Here is an 18624-nt window from a genome sequence, read left to right as displayed (position 1 = left end):
CATGTGGAATCACGTGTACCCATTCACCAATGCTCTCAACCTCCATGCAGTGTCTGCCATTTCCCTGATTCCTTGCCCTACTGATTTTAACAGTTGGTATTTTCTATGAAGCCATCTTAGGGAACTCCCTACCCTAATATCCTGAAGTCTGGGCCAATGGTGTTACCCTTTCTAAGGCATTATAGTAGCCACTGGGGCTCTGGAATTCCACCAGTTTTTACTGCATTTGTCCTCAGGCATGTTGGTTTCATTGTCACAGTCTCCTATTCGTACTTGCCAAACTTGAATAGGATTAAGTTTGCTGAACCTATTAATTAGTTTGATGTTTACTGAGCACTTACTATATCCCCAGAACAAGCATGCCTATTTATATGAGTAAATAAGACCCAGCCCCAACTCACTCCCGTCTTCCCCTATAACCCTGTAGAATGTACAGTCTGCAAGAGGAAACTGCATTTAGAAGGCAATTACAAGAGGGTATAATAGAAGTTTTTGCTAAGAGGTAAGTGTAGATGGGCTGGAAACATACCAGGATAGTAGCCTGTTCTTGGTATTCAGGGAAGGTTTTCCAAGGGTGGGAGTTGGGTATCTAAACTGCAACCCTTACCCAGCCATTTAATTGGGCTGTGGTGGTCCAAGGTTCAATCTATATCAGTAGATTAAAAATCAGATTCTTTTTCCTCAAGCGTCTTCCCACAATTTCCAGAAGTATTTCTCTGGAGTTTGAGAGTTCATTTTATCTGTTTAGAGAAAACTGCTATCAATAATGTCCTTGGGTCTTCATACCTCTACTCATCATCATCCTTGTTCTTCAGTGGATGCATGTAGCAGTAGAAGTGTGTGCTGGGAGTATTCTGGGATGTTTTCTTGCTTCCAAGACTAAATATGAATCACTTGAAGAGCCTCTTAAAAATGCAAATTGCTGGATACCACTTCTAGAGATTTGTAAATTCCTGGGGTCAAAGACTTTGCATTTTAAACCAGCATGCCTCATTATTCTGATCTGGATACTGCCGTTTGATTAACCACTGGTTGCTAAGGGCACTAGGAGGGGGAGAATGAGGATATGATCAATTACTTATCTGGTTTGTCAGGTGAGTTTATTTTCATCCAGGCTGAAATCCAAAGCATGCATTATGGCTAGTTTATTCAAAAAGATACCAAGGAAACCCACCCAGATTTTGTGTTTTGTGTTATGAAACTGATTTTTGAATGTAATCACATCCATTGGAAGCTATGCTACAATTCGGGACATGGTCATGTCTTTAAAATCTGTAATTAATGTTGACCAGTTATTTTGTTGTTTCTCTGGCCTTTTACATTTATCCCCAGCACTAGAAAGGACATGAAGTGTGTGAATCACAATAGGCTGCAATTACCATTATACAGTTAATTATACTTGTGTCAGTACTGAAGTGCAGTATGACCTTTAGGAGCAAGTCAAGTGTGGGCATGGCAGTATTGTGACACTTTTCAAGAAGAAAGAGCTGTGCCTTTCACATTGGGTTTTTATTGCATTCAAATCCACAGATGCCCGTTTTTCTCTCCTTCCCAATTCAAGATTCCTTAATAATTTAGTTCAGATGCTGCAGGTCACACATCTCACTTTTCTTTAAAATGTTTTTTGAATGTTAGTGCTCATGTCTTGAATTTGATTACCGTAATTTTATTTTGATTAAAAAAACCAAAGCTTTCAAGCAGAGAAAACAAGTGTTGGTGAGGATGTGGAGGAAAAGGCACCCTTGTGCACACTGTTGGTGGGACTGGTGCAGCCACTATGGAAAACAGTATGAAGGTGCCTCAAAAAATGAAAAAATAGAACTACTGTATGATCTAGTAATTCCACTTCTGGATATATATCCACAAAAAAAAAAAAGGAAAACAGGATATCGAAGAGATATCTGCACTTCATGTTTCTTTCAGCTTATATACAATAACCAAGATATGGAAATAACTTAAGGGTCTGTCAACAGATGGGTGGATAAAGAAGAAGTATATATGTTATATATAATATACATATTTCACATAAAATGTATGATATACAGTAGGATGGTAACCGTATTACAATAGGTAGATGTATCAAATCAAGTCTAATACCTTAAACTTATATCATGTTATAAGTCAGTTATATCTCAATTAAAAAAACCATAAAGCTTTATTTTCCTGATAATAAGTATAAAAATTATGGCTACAATTTTAGAAACCTGTATTGTGTCTTGAAAATATGATAAGTTCCGTTCTCCACATACGATGTCTCAAAAATTAGTCTGATAGTGAATTCCAAAAGCTTAAGGCTTAAGGAGACTTGAAGAGATTCTGCTGAAGTCCAAATCATTGGGGTAGAAAAGTAGCCAGATGCCCCTTCCCGAAAACGCAGGGAAGCCAGGATCTGCTACAAAATTCAGGCGGTGGACTATTCTGGATTCCTAGCATTTTCTAGTTAACAGAGGTTTCAGATGTGGGGTTTTTTTTTTTTTTTTTTTTGGTATTTCAGATGCATAATATTGAAAGCAATCGAATCTTCCCATGGAAATCGAATCTTTCCATGGAAATTCAGTGTTGCCACTATAATCAGTAATTTATGTACTCTGAAAGTATAGAATCATTTAATTGAATAGATTTGGGGCTGGATAAGGAGGGAGCATGGGGACCATCTAAATTATCCTTATTTCACAATTAGGAAAATGGCATTAGAGAAGGTACATGGTCATGCGCTGGTAAAGTCTGATACGTTTGAAATTCATTGCTACTGCTTCTCATTGAGGGAATATGATTAAGCTTTTAGCTTAATTTCTAGCTACTTCCTTGGTAGTTCTCCCTTTAACCAAGTTGAAATCAGAAGTGCTTCTCACACTGTGCTATAGGGTCCAATCCCATCAGCCTCAGTGGGGCAGGAGAGCTGATCCCAACCCTGCCTCCTCAGGCAGGCAAATGCAAGAGGGAAGTTGAATTGAGCAGACAGAACACAGCATTTAGCTAGCATGCCAACCTCCCCGTGGCAGAGATTCAGGAAAGCTGTCAGGAACAACAAAGGCCAGCACAGAATTACACAGGGGTCCTGAAAGGCAGATGGAATGCAGTGATGGGGAGTATAGGAGTTGGCAGTACTAGATCGGTCTATTGATCATTCTCCAAACATACTAATCACTTGCACATCTTCATGCCTCTGCCATGAAGTATCCACAAGTTTCTGCAAGGGATAGAAGATGGGATTATAGTCATATACCAAGGAGGGTTTAGGCAAAAGTAGCAGCCTGAAGCTGTGGTTAAACTGCATAAGAAGACCAATTAGGGTTAGTTTCTCTGCTCTTCTCTTGGCCTTTTTTCCTCATGTTCACAGAATGGTTGTTCTAGCTCCATGTAGCGTATCTCTATTTAGAAAGAAGAGGTAGTGGTGAAGGCCCAAGCCTTATCTTTTCCCTTTTATCAGAAAAGCAAAGGGTTTCGCAGAACTCTCTCACCTCCTGGCCCTCCGAAATTACATTATGTCTCATTGGCCAGGAGTAGAGGGAGGGAATGCCGAGACAGTGCATATGTAGGTTTTTTGGTTTTTTTTTTTGAGCCTCTGTGGTAGAAGCAGACAAGAAAAATGGTGTTAAGAATGGCTGTGGATGAGCTATACTACAGTGAATTTGTGGCATTTTTACAATCCCAGAGAACTGGTAGCAATGGTATGGTCAGGTCTTTCCCAAGATGAACGATCTCTTTATAATAAGAATAACTGATTCAAATGACCTCATTTATTAATGTGGATATTCATATACCAGTTTGGTTTCACATGGAAACTTAAAATAATGTGCCTTATTTTCTGCTTGTTGAATTAAGGCTTATATGTGTATAGCACCTTACTGTACAAAATGCTTCACACCTATTATCATATTTGATCCCCACAAGAATCCCATGACATAAAAATTATTATTCTAGTCTCATTGAAGAGAAAGTTGAGACAGAGAGAATTTGGATGACTTGCACCAGGTCAAATAAGGAGTCCAAACTGAGTTGGATCCAGATGTTTTGGCTCTAGTGTTTATATTATTATACTTGGTGAGGAGAATGTGTTTTAAAAGAAATGAAACAGAGAGTAAATTGAGACAGTCTAAGATTGTGTTAATTTTTGGAACTGTAGACACTGAATAAATAATTCATTTAGAGAAATAGAAAGTGAATTCAGTTTGTGTGACAACATGAAATCTTTTTTTTTCCCCCCTTCCCTTTTTCAGAGACCCTCGGCCAGCAAGTCTTCGGGTGCTCCTTCCTATAGCAGATGGTCCAGTTCACAGCCACATCAGGTAACATGCTCTTTTTAAGAATCTCGTTGTGCTTGTTTTCCCTGAAGTGCGCTTAAACGTACAGTTATTTTGTCATTGGGCAAACATGGAGGGGATCAGGCTCTTGCCTGTTCTCATCTTGAAGGTGGTCCCTTGGCAAAAGGCTGTGGAGTTCCTCATTGGTTACTTCTCTCCACCCCGGGTCTCCGGTCAGGGCTACGCGAGGGTCACAGTGAGAGGGAAATGTCCAAGTTCGACGTTCAAAGCCCTCCTCAGTGCATAGCTAAGGAAGTCAACCTGGCAATTACTGAGAATAGATTTTGCCTCTTTTTCTTCAACCTAAGATTCTCTCTCTGTCCTTTCTATTCTAGGAAAGTGCATATGTTCCCATGTGTGCGTTTTTGTGCACACAGATATATATGTGTGTGTGTGCATGGCACACAGGGTCTCTAAGAGTGTATATACCAGTACATCTGAAAATGTACTGATACCACGAAGAATCACTTTTTCGCCTTGTTACTCAGGGTGATTAAAGTCTGCATTCTGGTCAAACAACACTGAACAGTACTTCGCCTCTTAGGGGAAGTTAAGCCAGCACGGCACTGTTGTGTCTCTGAGTGTAAACAAAACAGGATTTTGAGGTTGGTAAGCCATTCACACAGGTGACTACACGGGCTTCTTTTGGAAGCAGCGCATGATGAGAACACTAAGTTTAGACTCTAAAAGCTGAGTAGGACTTGAATTCAAGTTACCTTGAGACCAACAAGAAATAAGCTCCCTTTTGTCTTTTGCTTTATTGGTCTGAATTCTCGTGTAGGCTTTTCAGGTCAGTTAGGCAGGCTGGAATGACAGTAGCAGAAGCACATTATAAATGGTTTATATTCCCGTTTTCTCCCGCATTTTATTGACTTTCTGTAGACAGTTAGTCTTGGTGATAATTTACTCCAGCATCAGCATAATGTGAGCACTCTTTGTATTCTCCCTTTTATCTTTTCTTCATAATTTCTTCGCAAGAAATTGATATCAATAAAAATATTAAAGAAATTAATAAGAGAAAAATACATTCTTCCATTAGGCAACATTTTCTCACAGTGCCTCTTTTTTCTTATTTATTTATTTATTTATTTATTTATTTATTTATTTATTTGAGAGAGAGACAGAGTGAGTGAGCACGTTGGGAGAAGGGGCAGAGGCAGAGGGAGAGAGAAACTTAAGATTTCATGCTGAGTGTGGGGCTCGATCTCATGACACTGAGATCACAACCTGCGCCCAAACCAAGAATCGGATGCTTAACAGACTGCACCACCCAGGCGTCCCACTGTGACTCTTTTTATATCGATTTGTTGGTGGAAAAAACTTGAGGCGATGGGTCTGCTTCCACTGGCATTAGCTTTGTGTGGATGCTGTAGTTTTTGTTAATTTTGGAAGGATATATTGCTTTGTGAGTGTGAGCTAAGGAAAAAGGCGACCTAGAAAGAGGGACAGTGGCTCCAGTCTAGGGAGATTGCTTTGAATATCCAGTTTTCTTTTACTTCCTGCATTTCCTGAAAATGCACACTGGGTTTTAATCAGTATTTTTGATTTCTGTTCTCACACCTCGCAGAGACTGGGTTGAGCAAGTCGCTGGTCACATTTCTGCACTCACCCTGAAGATGGAGAGATGTTCTAATCTAATCTTCACAGTCTAAAGAAAGTGAGGCAGAGAGTATATTGTCCAAGGTTACATGATTTCAGTTGGTCTACAATTCCATGATTTTCCCCCCTTGGACTTACTCAGTTTTACAAGCCAATACAATCCTTCTGACAACTTCCCAGTGAAATAGTCTAATGTGAATCTATGACTCTGCGCTGGTCCTGCAAACTTTTTACATGTTGCAATGAAATGAGAAAAGTGAAGACAGGGTAGTATTTGGGACAGTCCTTAATTCTTAGAATGTATCCTTTTAGCTTTCCAATATTACAATGACCTTTTTAAGTGAAATCTGGGAATGATTAGATGGTTTTTGTGTAGTTTTTGATATCCAAGCCAATTTTAAATGGTAACCATCCTGTATACATTTCCCAATGTGTTCTGTAAATTCTTACCTGTAAATGAAATCCAGGAGCAGAAGAGCTACCAAAAAGGAGTTTCATTTTTGCCTTCTCACATGCTGAAAGAAATGTGGTTATATAGGCAGACTTTCAGTCTTCGCAGTGCCATTTGGATTGGGATGCTTAATTTGATGGCATTTCCAAATGGTAGCCTGATTAAAACTAGTATCGGTGACATCTCTTTTGTACTGAGGATCCCCTTTAACCCTAACTGAAGGGAGTGGCACATTTTTTATATTTGGTAGATTTCCTTGGCGTTTACCTGTTGTGCTGGTCATTTGTTTGTTTTCAGATCTACTCCATGCCATCTCTTGACATCTACGTTCCCAGGCTCCCTTGTTAACTGACTGCTAAATAGGTTCTCCCAATTGGAGGCGCCATTGGCTGGTTGGGAAGAGATAGAAACAGAAATATATTTCCCCCCTCCTTTGCTTTGGGCAGTGTTATCTCCATGTTCTGAGCCTCCGTGTGGGTCTAGCTGGTGTGAGGCAGCCCTTGATGCTGGCCTCTGAGGACCTCCCTGTGGTCCCCCCAGCTTCAAAGAAGGTGACAGCGTCCCTCATTTTTCCCTGGCTGTTTTTTTGGCTTTCCCAATAGCCTTATGACTAGTTCCCTATATTAAATTCCTTCTCTTTGACTGCCTGGTATGGGCTCTGTTTTTCCAACAATTTTTCTGACTGTTTTCTGATTGATACACCTACCATGGCATGATGCACTATATTCTTCGGTTGTATAACAGTGGGTTTTAACTTTAACTTTATAAATATTATGTGAATATTTACAGGATCCCCAGACTTGCAGCTGCTGAAAACTCTGAGATTTATTCTCTTGAGCTGGCCTAGTGGGTGGTAATCCTTTTATACCCCTATCCCACACAGAATAATTATTCCTCTTTGTCACTCGTGAGCTAATCCTTCCCTTCTAAATTTGTGTTTATTACAAAAACCTTTGTCTTCTGTGCTTGCAATATAATAGGCTTATTGCCTTCAGTTTTTGAAAGTACCTACACAAATTCTCAGCCTGAGGTTGAAAGGATGACTGTAACTCTATCCTGGATCCTAGCTTTGTGTCTTCCTCTGATTTTTGGCATCAGCAGAACAGTTCAGAAAAGAAACTGTCATGGATTTATATTCACTAGGAAAAGTGGACCTTTTTCTATTTGTCTTCATAACACTATTTGTAAACCTCAGACGGATACAAATATAGATATAGTAATGAGTGAATTGGTACAGGTAGATACGTGCTTGTTTGAGAATTAATATCATCACCATTCCTTCTTCAACATTATCATCATCATACCTAACATGTACTGAATGTTTACTCTGTGGTGTCCGCTAATTTCTTGTCATGCATTATCTCATTTAATCCTCTCAATATCTCTATGATAAGGAGACAATATTTTATAGGTGAGGGAATTGACAACTTGAACATTTAATTAACTCGTCCAGTGACAGAGGGTTGGTTCTGTTAGGTTACGGCACCGTAGTATTTTTTTTTTCCTGTCCATTTAATTAGATTTATTTTTTTAAGTTTTTACTTAAATTCCAGTTAGTTAACATACAGTGTAATATTACTTTTAGGTGTACAATTTAGTGACTCAACACTTCCATACAATATCCAGTGCTCATCATAACAAATGCATTCCTTAATCCCCGTCGCCTATTTAACCCATTCCTCCCACGGGGCCTCCGCTCTGGTAACCAGCAGTTTTCTATAGTTGAGAGTCTGTTTCTTGGTTTGCCTTTCTCTCTTTTTTCCCCTATGCTTGTTTGTTGTGTTTCTTAAATTCCACATATGAGTGAAATCATATGGTATTTGTCTTTCTCTGGCTTATTTCACTTAGCATAATACTCTCTAGCTCCATCCACATCATTGCAAATGGCAAGATTATATTCTTTTTTATGGCTGAATAATATTCCATTGTCTATATATACCACATCTTCTTTATCCATTCCTCAGTCAATGGACATTTGGGCTGTTTCTATAATTTAGCTCTTGTAAATAATGCTGTATAAACATTAGGGTGTATGTATCCCTTTGAATTAGTATTTTTGTATCCTTTAGGTAAATACCTAGTAGTGCAGTTGCTGGGTCACAGGTTAGCTCTATTTTTAATTTTTGAGGAACCTCCAGACTGTTCTCCAGGTGGCTGCACCCTAGTCATTTAATCAGTGGACAATACTATTTCCCTGAAGTTTTTAGACTAATTTAGGGCCACTGAAAATCATTTTCACTAATAGTTCAGTTTTGCACTGACCGAACACGACTTTTTGGCCTTTAGGTATTATTTCTACTCTGAAATTATTTTTACACAGTTAACTTTCTTTGTTGAAACAAGTGCTTATATCCACTCAAGTATAGATCAGTCTATTTGCAAATAGACAATTTTCAAAATATAGATCTTTTTTTTTAAAGATTTATTTATTTATTTATTTATTTGACAGAGAGAGACACAGCGAGAGAGAGAACACAAGCAGGGGGAGTGGGAGAGGGAGAAGCAGGCTTCCTGCTGAGCAGGGAGCCTGATGCGGGGCTCCATCCCAGGACCCTGGGATCACGACCTGAGCCGAAGGCAGATGCTTAACGACTGAGCCACCCAGGTGCCCCGAAAATATAGATTTTAATATGTTCATTAATAAGTTTTATTTAAAAAGAACCATTTATTTATCACTTATTTATTTATTTTGAGAGAGAGAGAGCACGCGTGTGCGCATGCACACATGCAGAAGGGGAGGGGCAGAGGGAGAGGGAGAGAGAGTCTCAAGCAGACTCCGAGCTGAGCACAGAGCCTGATGTAGGACTCGATCTCATGACCCTGAGATCACGATCTGAGCCGAAACCAAGAATTAGCCACTTAACTAACTACACCACCCAGGCGCCCCCACACCATTTATTTAAAATGTACTAACTTGGGTACCTGGGTGGCTCAGTTGGTTAAGCAACTGCCTTCCGCTCAGGTCATGATCCTGGAGTCCTGGGATCGAGTCCCGCATCGGGCTCCCTGCTTAGCGGGGAGTCTGCTTCTCCCTCTGACCCTCCCCCCTCTCATGCCTTATCTCATTCTCTAATAAATAAAATCTTTAAAAAGAAATAAATAAAATGCACTAACTTGGTGCTTTATTTGGAATAATTTGAGAACCTATTTGTAAAAAAAAAAAAGTGTCTTTTCCAATGCTTTCAGTTGTGTAAGGAATGCACATAAAGCTTTATGTGCTTACAGATATCTATGAATAAAAGTCATTATGAATTGAATTTTGAATAAGGGACACAGACAAATAAGAATGGTGACTGGCTGACTGGTATCTTCAGATCTGGAACTGAAATTGTGATATTTTTAATGCATATTGTATACTTCTCTTTAGAAAACTTTTGTATTTCCCATCATATTTTCTATCTGCTGTTCAGCACATTCCTTATAAATATAAAATAGCTATCTTCCTATAACTTAGAAATGGGAAGTTTTTCTTTTGGATAATTAGCACCAATCCAAGCATTGTGTCTTAAAAGCTCGCTGTAAAGTTTTGGTCAATAATGATCAATCAACTGACGTCTCTTTAGTCCTTTAAACTTTGTAACGTTGTAAGCTTTGTGTTTAGAGTAGTCCTTGGTAGGTAAGAACATTAACATTCATCTCATTAAAAGGATAACTTGTGAATTTTAGGAAAAGATGCGGTATGTTAATGAGTGACAGTTTACTCAAGAAAATTCAACCTGGAATCCCCGTGTCCTTTTCGAGCAGCAGATAGACCTGGCCATATGCAAGGTTGACAGCAGAAATTTGGTTATCTGGAAGGGTTGGTGTTAAATGAAGGAAGAGAACACATCACTGTGTTCATGTGGTAAGAGAAAATAGCTGTGTGCGGTCCACTTATAAAAGGCTAAAGGGAAGGGCACCTCGGAGGCTCAGCTGGTTAAGCGGCTGCCTTCGACTCAGGTCATGATCCCAGGGTCCTGGGATGGAGCCCTGCGTAGGGCTCCCTACTCAGCAGAGAGCCTGCTTCTCCCTCCCCTCTGCCTGCCTCTCTGTCTGCTTGTGCTCTCTATCTCTCTGTGAAATAAATAAAATCTTTAAAAAAATAGGCTACAGTGAGTACCCTTCCCAGATTGTCTTACATAATTTTTCATACTTGTATATGAAAATATGTGTACTCAGCATGTAGTAGGAGCTCATGAGATATTTGTTGAATGAATGGAATGAATTATATGACGTAACAGCAGGGATAGAATGGGGAAGGGGGGGCCTCAAATCCATATATATTCTCTTTTCTCCAAATCATTAGTTTCTACCTTCTCCTTAACTGAGGCTCACATCAAAGCTGATAATTGTGAGTTGATTGAGGTAAATGCATTTCACCTCCTCTCTGGTGTTAGTTCTGGTAACAAGCATTGTGGTAGGAGAAGTATAGGCTGCCAGAGGCCAGGAGAGTCCATACTTTGAATCACTGGTCAATGTGATGTTGCCTTTATGTTGTCTATGTTATGCATTTGAGATTAATGTGGTTGCCATGAGATTTCAGGGATGAAACCCCAATGTTGGGAATATGTGTATGGTTGTTTGGTGCTCTGAGGTCCATGGAAACAAATGTAAACTTCCAGTTTATTCTCGTTCAGGATTCTGAACAAAATTGACCCCCTTTATCTGTGTGTGCATTTGTTGAACTTTGTAATTTAAATAGAAAACATTTCATATGTTATATAAAATTATTATAATGCTCATCAGCCAAAGACTACCATGAACACACATGTGTTAAAACAAATTTAGAGTTATTGCTTGTTGCTTGCTGCTCTGAAGCAGACAGCATAGCATACAAAATGAGGGAAATCTGAGTAAGAGGGTATTGTTGGGTGGGACTCATTATGGGATTTAGGCCTTGGTTAGATGATTTTGGTGAGCCATAAGGAAGTGGGATTTGTTCTGGATTGACAACTGTTAGGAAGTAGGAGTATTTCTATGATTGGATATCTTAATAATTTTATCCAGAAGGTGGGATCAATGGAGCAAGGCTAAAGATGTAAGTGATAAAGAAGCAACAGTCACTCATGTTACCAGGGCGAGGGGAATATTTGGTCACTTTTGTGATTTGGACAGTGGTCTTGTTTTTCTCTCTGCTTGGATGTAATTATGGAGTGGCCTTGTTTTTGTCTTATTCAGTGAAGTTTAGGGTTGTGAGGTAACCTTGTCTAATCTGATGTTTATGTTCTGTAAATTATTTCTGTTAAGTAGGGAACTTCTTGGCCTAGATGCTAATGCCAGGCCATCTACTTTAGACAGCTATATTTTATATATAAACACACATTATACACACACACATATATATATACACACGCTGACATACATACACATATATACGTATATACGTATATATGCATATACGTATATAACTATACTATATATGCATATATGTGTATATGTATACACACACAATTTATATGATTGCACATATAAAATGGAAGACCTGCACTATCCTCCCCAATTGTTGTATTCCTCCTGATACTTGCACTCATATATTTGAGAATTTGACCAGAATAGCAAAGTGGCAACATTCTTAACTAGAGTTGACATCCAGTTGACATCCTAGCATTATAAATCTAGAGATCAGGGAAGATCTCCAATACCAATTCTTATACATTTGCAAACTGTCATATCCCATTTACAGTTTTTTTTAATGGATAAGGCAAAAACTGTGAAAAAGCAAACGACATAATATAAACCCTTACAAATTTGGACTTGCATTTGAAAATGAATTATTTAGAATGTAGGAAATTAGGGTCGGATTAAATGAAATATCTGATTAATGATAGCTTGTCTCCAAAGATGGCACCCCAGTGAACCATGCCTCCTCGTACTCACACCTTTGGCTTCTTTCCTTTCTTTGGAGTTTAGCTGGCCCTGTGACTCAATGGAGTACAGTGAGGTGACACCATGGGACTTCTAAGTATAGGGGTAAGAAGGCTTGCAGTTTTGGTCTTGTGCTCTTCCAGTACTTATTATAGGAGAGGCTGTCTGCTTTGTGGAAACCCAACTATCCTGAGAATGCCATGCTATAGAAAAGCCCAAGTGAGGATTTTGGAGAGTCTGTGTGGAAAGAGAGATGCCCAGCCAGCTCCCAGCTGTTTCAGCCATCTCAGCAGAAGTATCAGCCCAATGAGAAAAGATGCCTTCAGATGATTCTAACCCTAGCCACCATTTGACTGTAATTGCACAAAAGACCCCAAGTGAAACCACCCAAGTGAGCCTAGGTGGTAGTTTGTTATACAGGAATAGATGACTAAAATAATCATTCATCTTAAAATAAACATTACTATTATCCATAACAATGGCTAGGAAAGTATTGGCAGTTAAAAGGTCAGCTATGCTGGTTTGAATGAATTGCTAATATTCATTTGAATTAATCATGCCTCTTATATGAAAATGAATACTATTTAGTGTTTGAAAAAGTTAGAAATTTCACCCTCTAATCTTCTTTTCATTATTAATTTGTTGAACAAATATTTCCAGACCTATCAATGACATTTTAATTCTCATTCGGTGTGTAGCTCAGATTCTAGGATTGAAGACCCCAGAAATCCTGGGCTGTATTTTTCTTGCAGTGTCCAAAGGAGTGGTTGGGACATAGTGGAAACAGTAATACTAGCTGAATATTCCATGTGATCCCCTCTGCAGTCAGATGGTTTCCATATCACAGTTTTCAGCCAATGAAATGGTAGTGGAAGCGATATATCACTCATGTTTTGAGACAATGTGTGATTCTCTAGTCTCTGTTGCCTGACACAGGGATAGAGGAAGCCATGTGTTCCAGATAGCACAATAACTGGATAGCCGAGTCACCACCAGCGTGGATCCCTTGGGTGAGTGAGGGGAGCAGAGCGTCTTGTTAATCCTTGATAGGCAATAGCACCAGCCAGAAACAAGCCTTAGTTTGTCTAAGCCACTGAGATTTGGAGTCAGTTTGGATCTGTAGTACCATCTAACGTTTTGTGACTAATACAAGAGCTTTAATTTCCCATAAGCTCTGTCACATCCATCCCAGGCCATTCAAAATCAACTTTGAAATCTAAATAAAAATAATGTGATTTCTATGTAAACAGAGCTTGAAGACAGAATTTCTGATTTTTTTCCAATTAGATTTATATTGCTAAGTCCCTCAATATAGAAATTCTGGCAATAGCACTGTTTATTTACTTGGGTAAATTGAGCACACTTGACACGAAAATCATTCTCAAATCAGATTGTTTTCCTATTTATTTTTTGAAGTCATTTGATAGCAAGTTGTTAATCAAATAATTTATTAGATTTAAGAAATATTTATTCAATATAATAGCAATAAAAAAATCTAAATTAGTTGTTTTTTCTTTTAAAAATGGTTATTATGAAATTTCCAAACATGCATGAAAGTAGAGAGAATAGTGTAATGAACCTCATATACTCATCTACCCAGCTGCAACAATTATCACCATATGCGCAGCTTTTCAAACATAAGTTTTGGCTACATAAAATTTTATTCTGTTTTGATCATCCTTTCAAAGATAAGATAATAACTACCCTTTCTCCCCACCTCCAAAAATAGATCTGAATTTTCTATGAACGCACTTTGTGGTCATGATCATATCTTCTGTATTTATTGCCAACTTTGCCCTTTAGGAATAACTTCAGAATAGTTTGCTAGAATGGCTTATTTATGGAGTGACCATTTCTCCCTGTTTGACTGGAGAGTCACAGGTTACACCTGCTGTCTTGGGGTAATTATTCATAGCACTCCCTGCTCTCCTGTCTAGTTTGTCCTGTTTTTGCCTTTTTCAATCCCCCCAGAGTTGGATTCTGTGTCTTGCCATGCAAGTCCCAGAGAAATCTAAGCCAGTTATAATCAGTGAAGCCTTATCTCAACATCTGTGGTTGCTTGCAATATCTTCAGTGTCTGAAATGTCTTTTGTGCCCATAATGGCCTACCCAGGATCAGCTACATAACTTGTGGGGTCTGGTGCAAAATGTAAAAAAAGACTGAGAATTTCAAGATTGCAACAGCAAAGCATTAAACCAAGTATGGGGCCCTGTGCTTAGAAACAATATACAGACCCTATATGTGGCAGCAAAGTGGCACACCTATGAAGCCAGCCCTGGGTCTACCACTGCCACTTCCCACCCTTCACCTAGTTCCCCATGTTGACCAATTCCAGCCTTGCTTTCCTGCACTAAACCCGCTGCTGTCATCTGCATGGTCAACTATTCTCTGACCCCTCTCTATGAGTTGGAACCCTGGCTTATCTGCTACTGTACCATCTAATGAGTACTTATTATTACTAATGAGTGGCAGAACCAGAATTCCAACACAAATGTGCTTGGTTTCTAAGCGAATGATCATAGCCCTTCTGTTCTTCTGACTCTAAGTCTTCCTAGCCTAGCTAACTCTTGGCAGAGCTCTCCTAGGATTCCAAAGAATCAAATATAGTCATTTATGAATACATGTCCAGGAAACCAGTGTTGCTCTTGTTGCTTTTGTTGCTCTCATCAGTCACCTGGACCTTCTCTCTGACATGTGTTGCTGGTTCAACTGTACCTTCTTTCTGCCCACATCCCCTCTCCTTAATTATTGTGTTTACCAAAACAGGCCTGAGCTTAAACTTTGTGGATCTCCTGGGCTAAACTCTGCATCTAGCTTAGTTTTACTGTCCACTCTTAAATTTGCTTCTGTATCTCACTGGTTGCAGTGTGGCTTGAGCCTGAGTTGGTTTCCCCCCATGTGGTTAATTGGAACATACAGACTTCAAGTGTGGAAGCAGGGGATGGGGGGGAGCATGCTCAGTCACAACTGTTGTGTTTTCTCCAGTGCCAATTTTTTACTTTATGGAATTCTGTCTTTCTGATTACGTTTAGTATTACTGAAATTTATATCTGCACTAAGAGGTGGAACTGAGAAAAGGGAACCCTTGTGCACTGTTGGTGGGAATGTAACTTGGTACAGCCACTATGGAAAATAATATGGAGGTTCCTCAAAAAATTAAAGATAGAAATGCCATGTGATCTAGCAATTCCACTTTTGGGTATTTACCCAAAAGAAATGAAATCACTATCTTGGAAAGATATCTGCACCCCCCATGTTCATTGCAGCATTATTTATAATAGCCAAGACATGGAAACAACCCAAGTGTCCATTAGTGGATGAATGGATAAAGAAAATGTGGTTCGTATATAGAGTGGAATATTTTTCAACCATTAAAAAGAAGGAAATCCTGCCATTTACCATAACGTGGATGGACCTTGAGGGCTTTCTGCTATTAAGAAAGGGAGAGGGGGGAAAGATGGCAGAGGAGTAGGGGACCCTATTTCAACTGGTCCCCGGAATTGAGCTGGATATCTACCAGACCACCCTGAGCACCCACAAAACCAGCCTGAGATGTAAGAAGATCTGGATCTCTACAAACAGAATATCGTAGGCGGTTGGTTTTGAGGTACGAAGCAGAGAGCCATGATTCTGCGGGCAGATATCGGAGGATAAACGGCAGTGGGAGGGTGCCTGGATGTAGGGATCCTGCACCGCCGGTGAGTGACAGCCTCGTGCGCTGTGGACAGGCACAGACTCACAGACCGGTAGCATCGGGAAAGAACTTCAGGGCAGCCCCCGGGGTGGAAACCCGAAGCGGCAGGATCCCGCGTGCGATCTGGGGGCGGCTGGCGGTTTTAGAAGCACAAAGGGCAGAGATGTGCCCCGACCTGGAGGCAGGACTGGGAGCGCACAACCCAGGAGGCTGCAGTTTATAGCAGCACGGACAGAAACGGAGATGGTGTGGCCCGGAGAGCTCACTGAAGAACGGACTGAGGTCTCTCTGCTCTGAGGCAGAGGGCTGGAAACCATCTCTTCTGCTCTGACTCGCGGAAGAGACGCGGAAAGCCACCAGGGAAAGCCGCCAGAGAACAAAAGCCCCAAAGACTGATTCCCACTGAGCCCATCCCCTGCCACAGGGGCGCAGGGCAACTCCACCCAAACAGGGTTGCCTGAGTAACTGCACAGCAGGCTCCTCCCGCAGAAGAAAGGCTGGGAAAACAAGAGGCCAGCAACACTAAGGTCCCAAGAAAACAGGTGCATCTTGCTTGGGTTCTGGTCAATAATTTGGACTCTATACATTCCCTCAAACACCCATCAACAGAATGACTAGGAGGAGGAGCCCCCAAAACAGAAAAGACTCAGAGATTATGACTTATGCTGCAGATTTACAAATGGATGCAGATATAACCAAGATGTCAGAGATGGAATCAGGCTAACAATTGTGAAGACAATGGATAGAATGGAGAAATCAATTAATGGCAACATAGAGTCTCTAAGGGCAGAAATAAAAGGTGAATTGGCAGAACTTAAAAATGCTATCAATGAGATCCAATCCAATCTAGATAATCTAACAGCTAGGGTAACTGAGACAGAAGAGCGAATAAGCGACCTGGAAGACAATATAACAGATAAAAAGGGAAAAGAGGAGGCCAGGGAAAAACAACTCAGAATCCATGAAAATAGAATCAGAGAAATAAGTGACACCATGAGGCGTTCCAAGTCAGAATTATTGGAATCCCGGAGGGAGTGGAGAGAGAGAGAGTACTAGAAGATGTATTTGAGCAAATCATAGCTGAGAACTTCCCTAATCTGGGGAATGAAACAAACATTCGAGTCCTAGAGGCAGAGAGGACCCCTCCTAAGATCAAGGAAAACAGGCCAACACCCTGGCATGTAATAGTAAAACTTGCAAATCTTAGAACCAAGGAAACCATCTTAAGGGCAGTTAGGGAGAAGAGATTCCTTACGTACAGAGGGAGGAACATCAGAATAACATCAGACCTATCCACAGAGACCTGGCAAGCCAGAAAGGCCTGGCAAGACATACTCAGGGTACTAAATGAGAAGAACATGCAGCCAAGAATACTTTATCCGGCAAGGCTTTCATTTAGAATGGATGGAGAGGTGCAGAGCTTCCATGACCAGCAGAAGTTGAAAGAATATGTGACCACTAAGCCGGCCCTGCAAGAAATATTAAGGGGGGTTCTATAAAAGGTGAAAGACCCCAAGAGTGATCTACAACAGAAATTTACAGGGACAATCTATAAAAACAACGTCTTCACAGGCAACATGATGACAATTAATTCATATCTTTCAATAATCACTCTCAACATGAATGGCCTAAACGCTCCCATAAAACGGCACAGGGTTGCAGATTGGATAAAAAGACAGGACCCATCCATATGCTGCCTACAAGAGACTTATTTTGAACCTAAAGATACATCCAGACTGAAAATGAAGGGATGGAGATCTATCTTCCATGCCAGAGGACCTCAAAAGAAAGCTGGGGTAGCAATTCTTATATCAGACAAATTAGATTTTAAACTAAAGTCTGTAATAAGAGACACAGAAGGACACTATATCATTTTTCAAGGGTCTATCCAACAAGAAGATCTAACAATTGTAAATATCTATGTCCCCCACATGGGAGCAGCCATCTACATAAGCCAACTGTTAACCAAAATAAAGAGTCATGTTGATAACAATACGTTAATTGTAGGAGACCTCAATACTCCACTCTCAGCAATGGACAGATCATCTAAGCAGAAAATCAACAAGGAAACAAGAGCTTTAATGATACATTGGACCAGATGGACCTCATAGATATTTACAGAACATTCCACCCTAAAACAACAGAATACTCATTCTTCTCGAGCGCACATGGAACTTTCTCCAGAATAGACCATATACTGGGTCACAAATCAGGTCTCAACCGATACCAAAAGATTGAGATTATTCCCTGCATATTCTCAGACCACAATGCTCTAAAACTGGAACTCAATCACAAGAAAAAATTTGGCAGAAATTCAAACACTTGGAAGCTAAAGACCACTCTGCTCAAGAATGTTTGGGTCAACCAGGAAATCAAAGAAGAACTTAAACAATTCATGGAAATCAGTGAGAATGAAAATACATTGGTCCAAAACCTATGGGATACTGCAAAGGCAGTCCTAAGGGGGAAATACATAGCCATCCAAGCCTCACTCAAAAAAATAGAAAAATCCCGACTAACTCTACACCTTAAAGAACTAGAGAGGGGCGCCTGGGTGGCTCAGTCGTTAAGCGTCTGCCTTCGGCTCAGGTCATGATCCCAGGGTCCTGGGATTGAGCCCCGCATCGGGCTCCCTGCTCAGCGGGAGGCCTGCTTATCCGTCTCCCACTCCCGCTGCTTGTGTTCCCTCTCTCGCTGTATCTCTCTCTGTCAAAAAAAAAAAAAAAAAAAA

At 40.2% G+C, this 18624-nt stretch overlaps 1 protein-coding gene across 1 annotated transcript in view; it reads left to right on the top strand.

Moving 5' to 3' along the window:
• The window catches only part of LOC118002762 (circumsporozoite protein-like), a 583926-nt gene that overhangs the window by 251785 nt on the left and 313517 nt on the right, over nucleotides 1-18624 (top strand). Inside the window, exon 3 of the mRNA XM_034993410.1 lies at nucleotides 4221-4289. Coding sequence (XP_034849301.1) covers nucleotides 4221-4289 — 69 coding nt within the window. The remainder of the gene's footprint in view (nucleotides 1-4220; nucleotides 4290-18624) is intronic.

The sequence above is a fragment of the Mirounga leonina genome, unplaced genomic scaffold (genome assembly GCF_011800145.1).
Source record: "Mirounga leonina isolate KUSES-001 unplaced genomic scaffold, KU_Mleo_1.0 Mir_115, whole genome shotgun sequence".
Taxonomy (NCBI): Eukaryota; Metazoa; Chordata; class Mammalia; order Carnivora; family Phocidae; genus Mirounga; species Mirounga leonina.
Note: the sequence above shows the minus strand (reverse complement) of the source record. Positions and strands in the feature narration are given on the sequence as shown.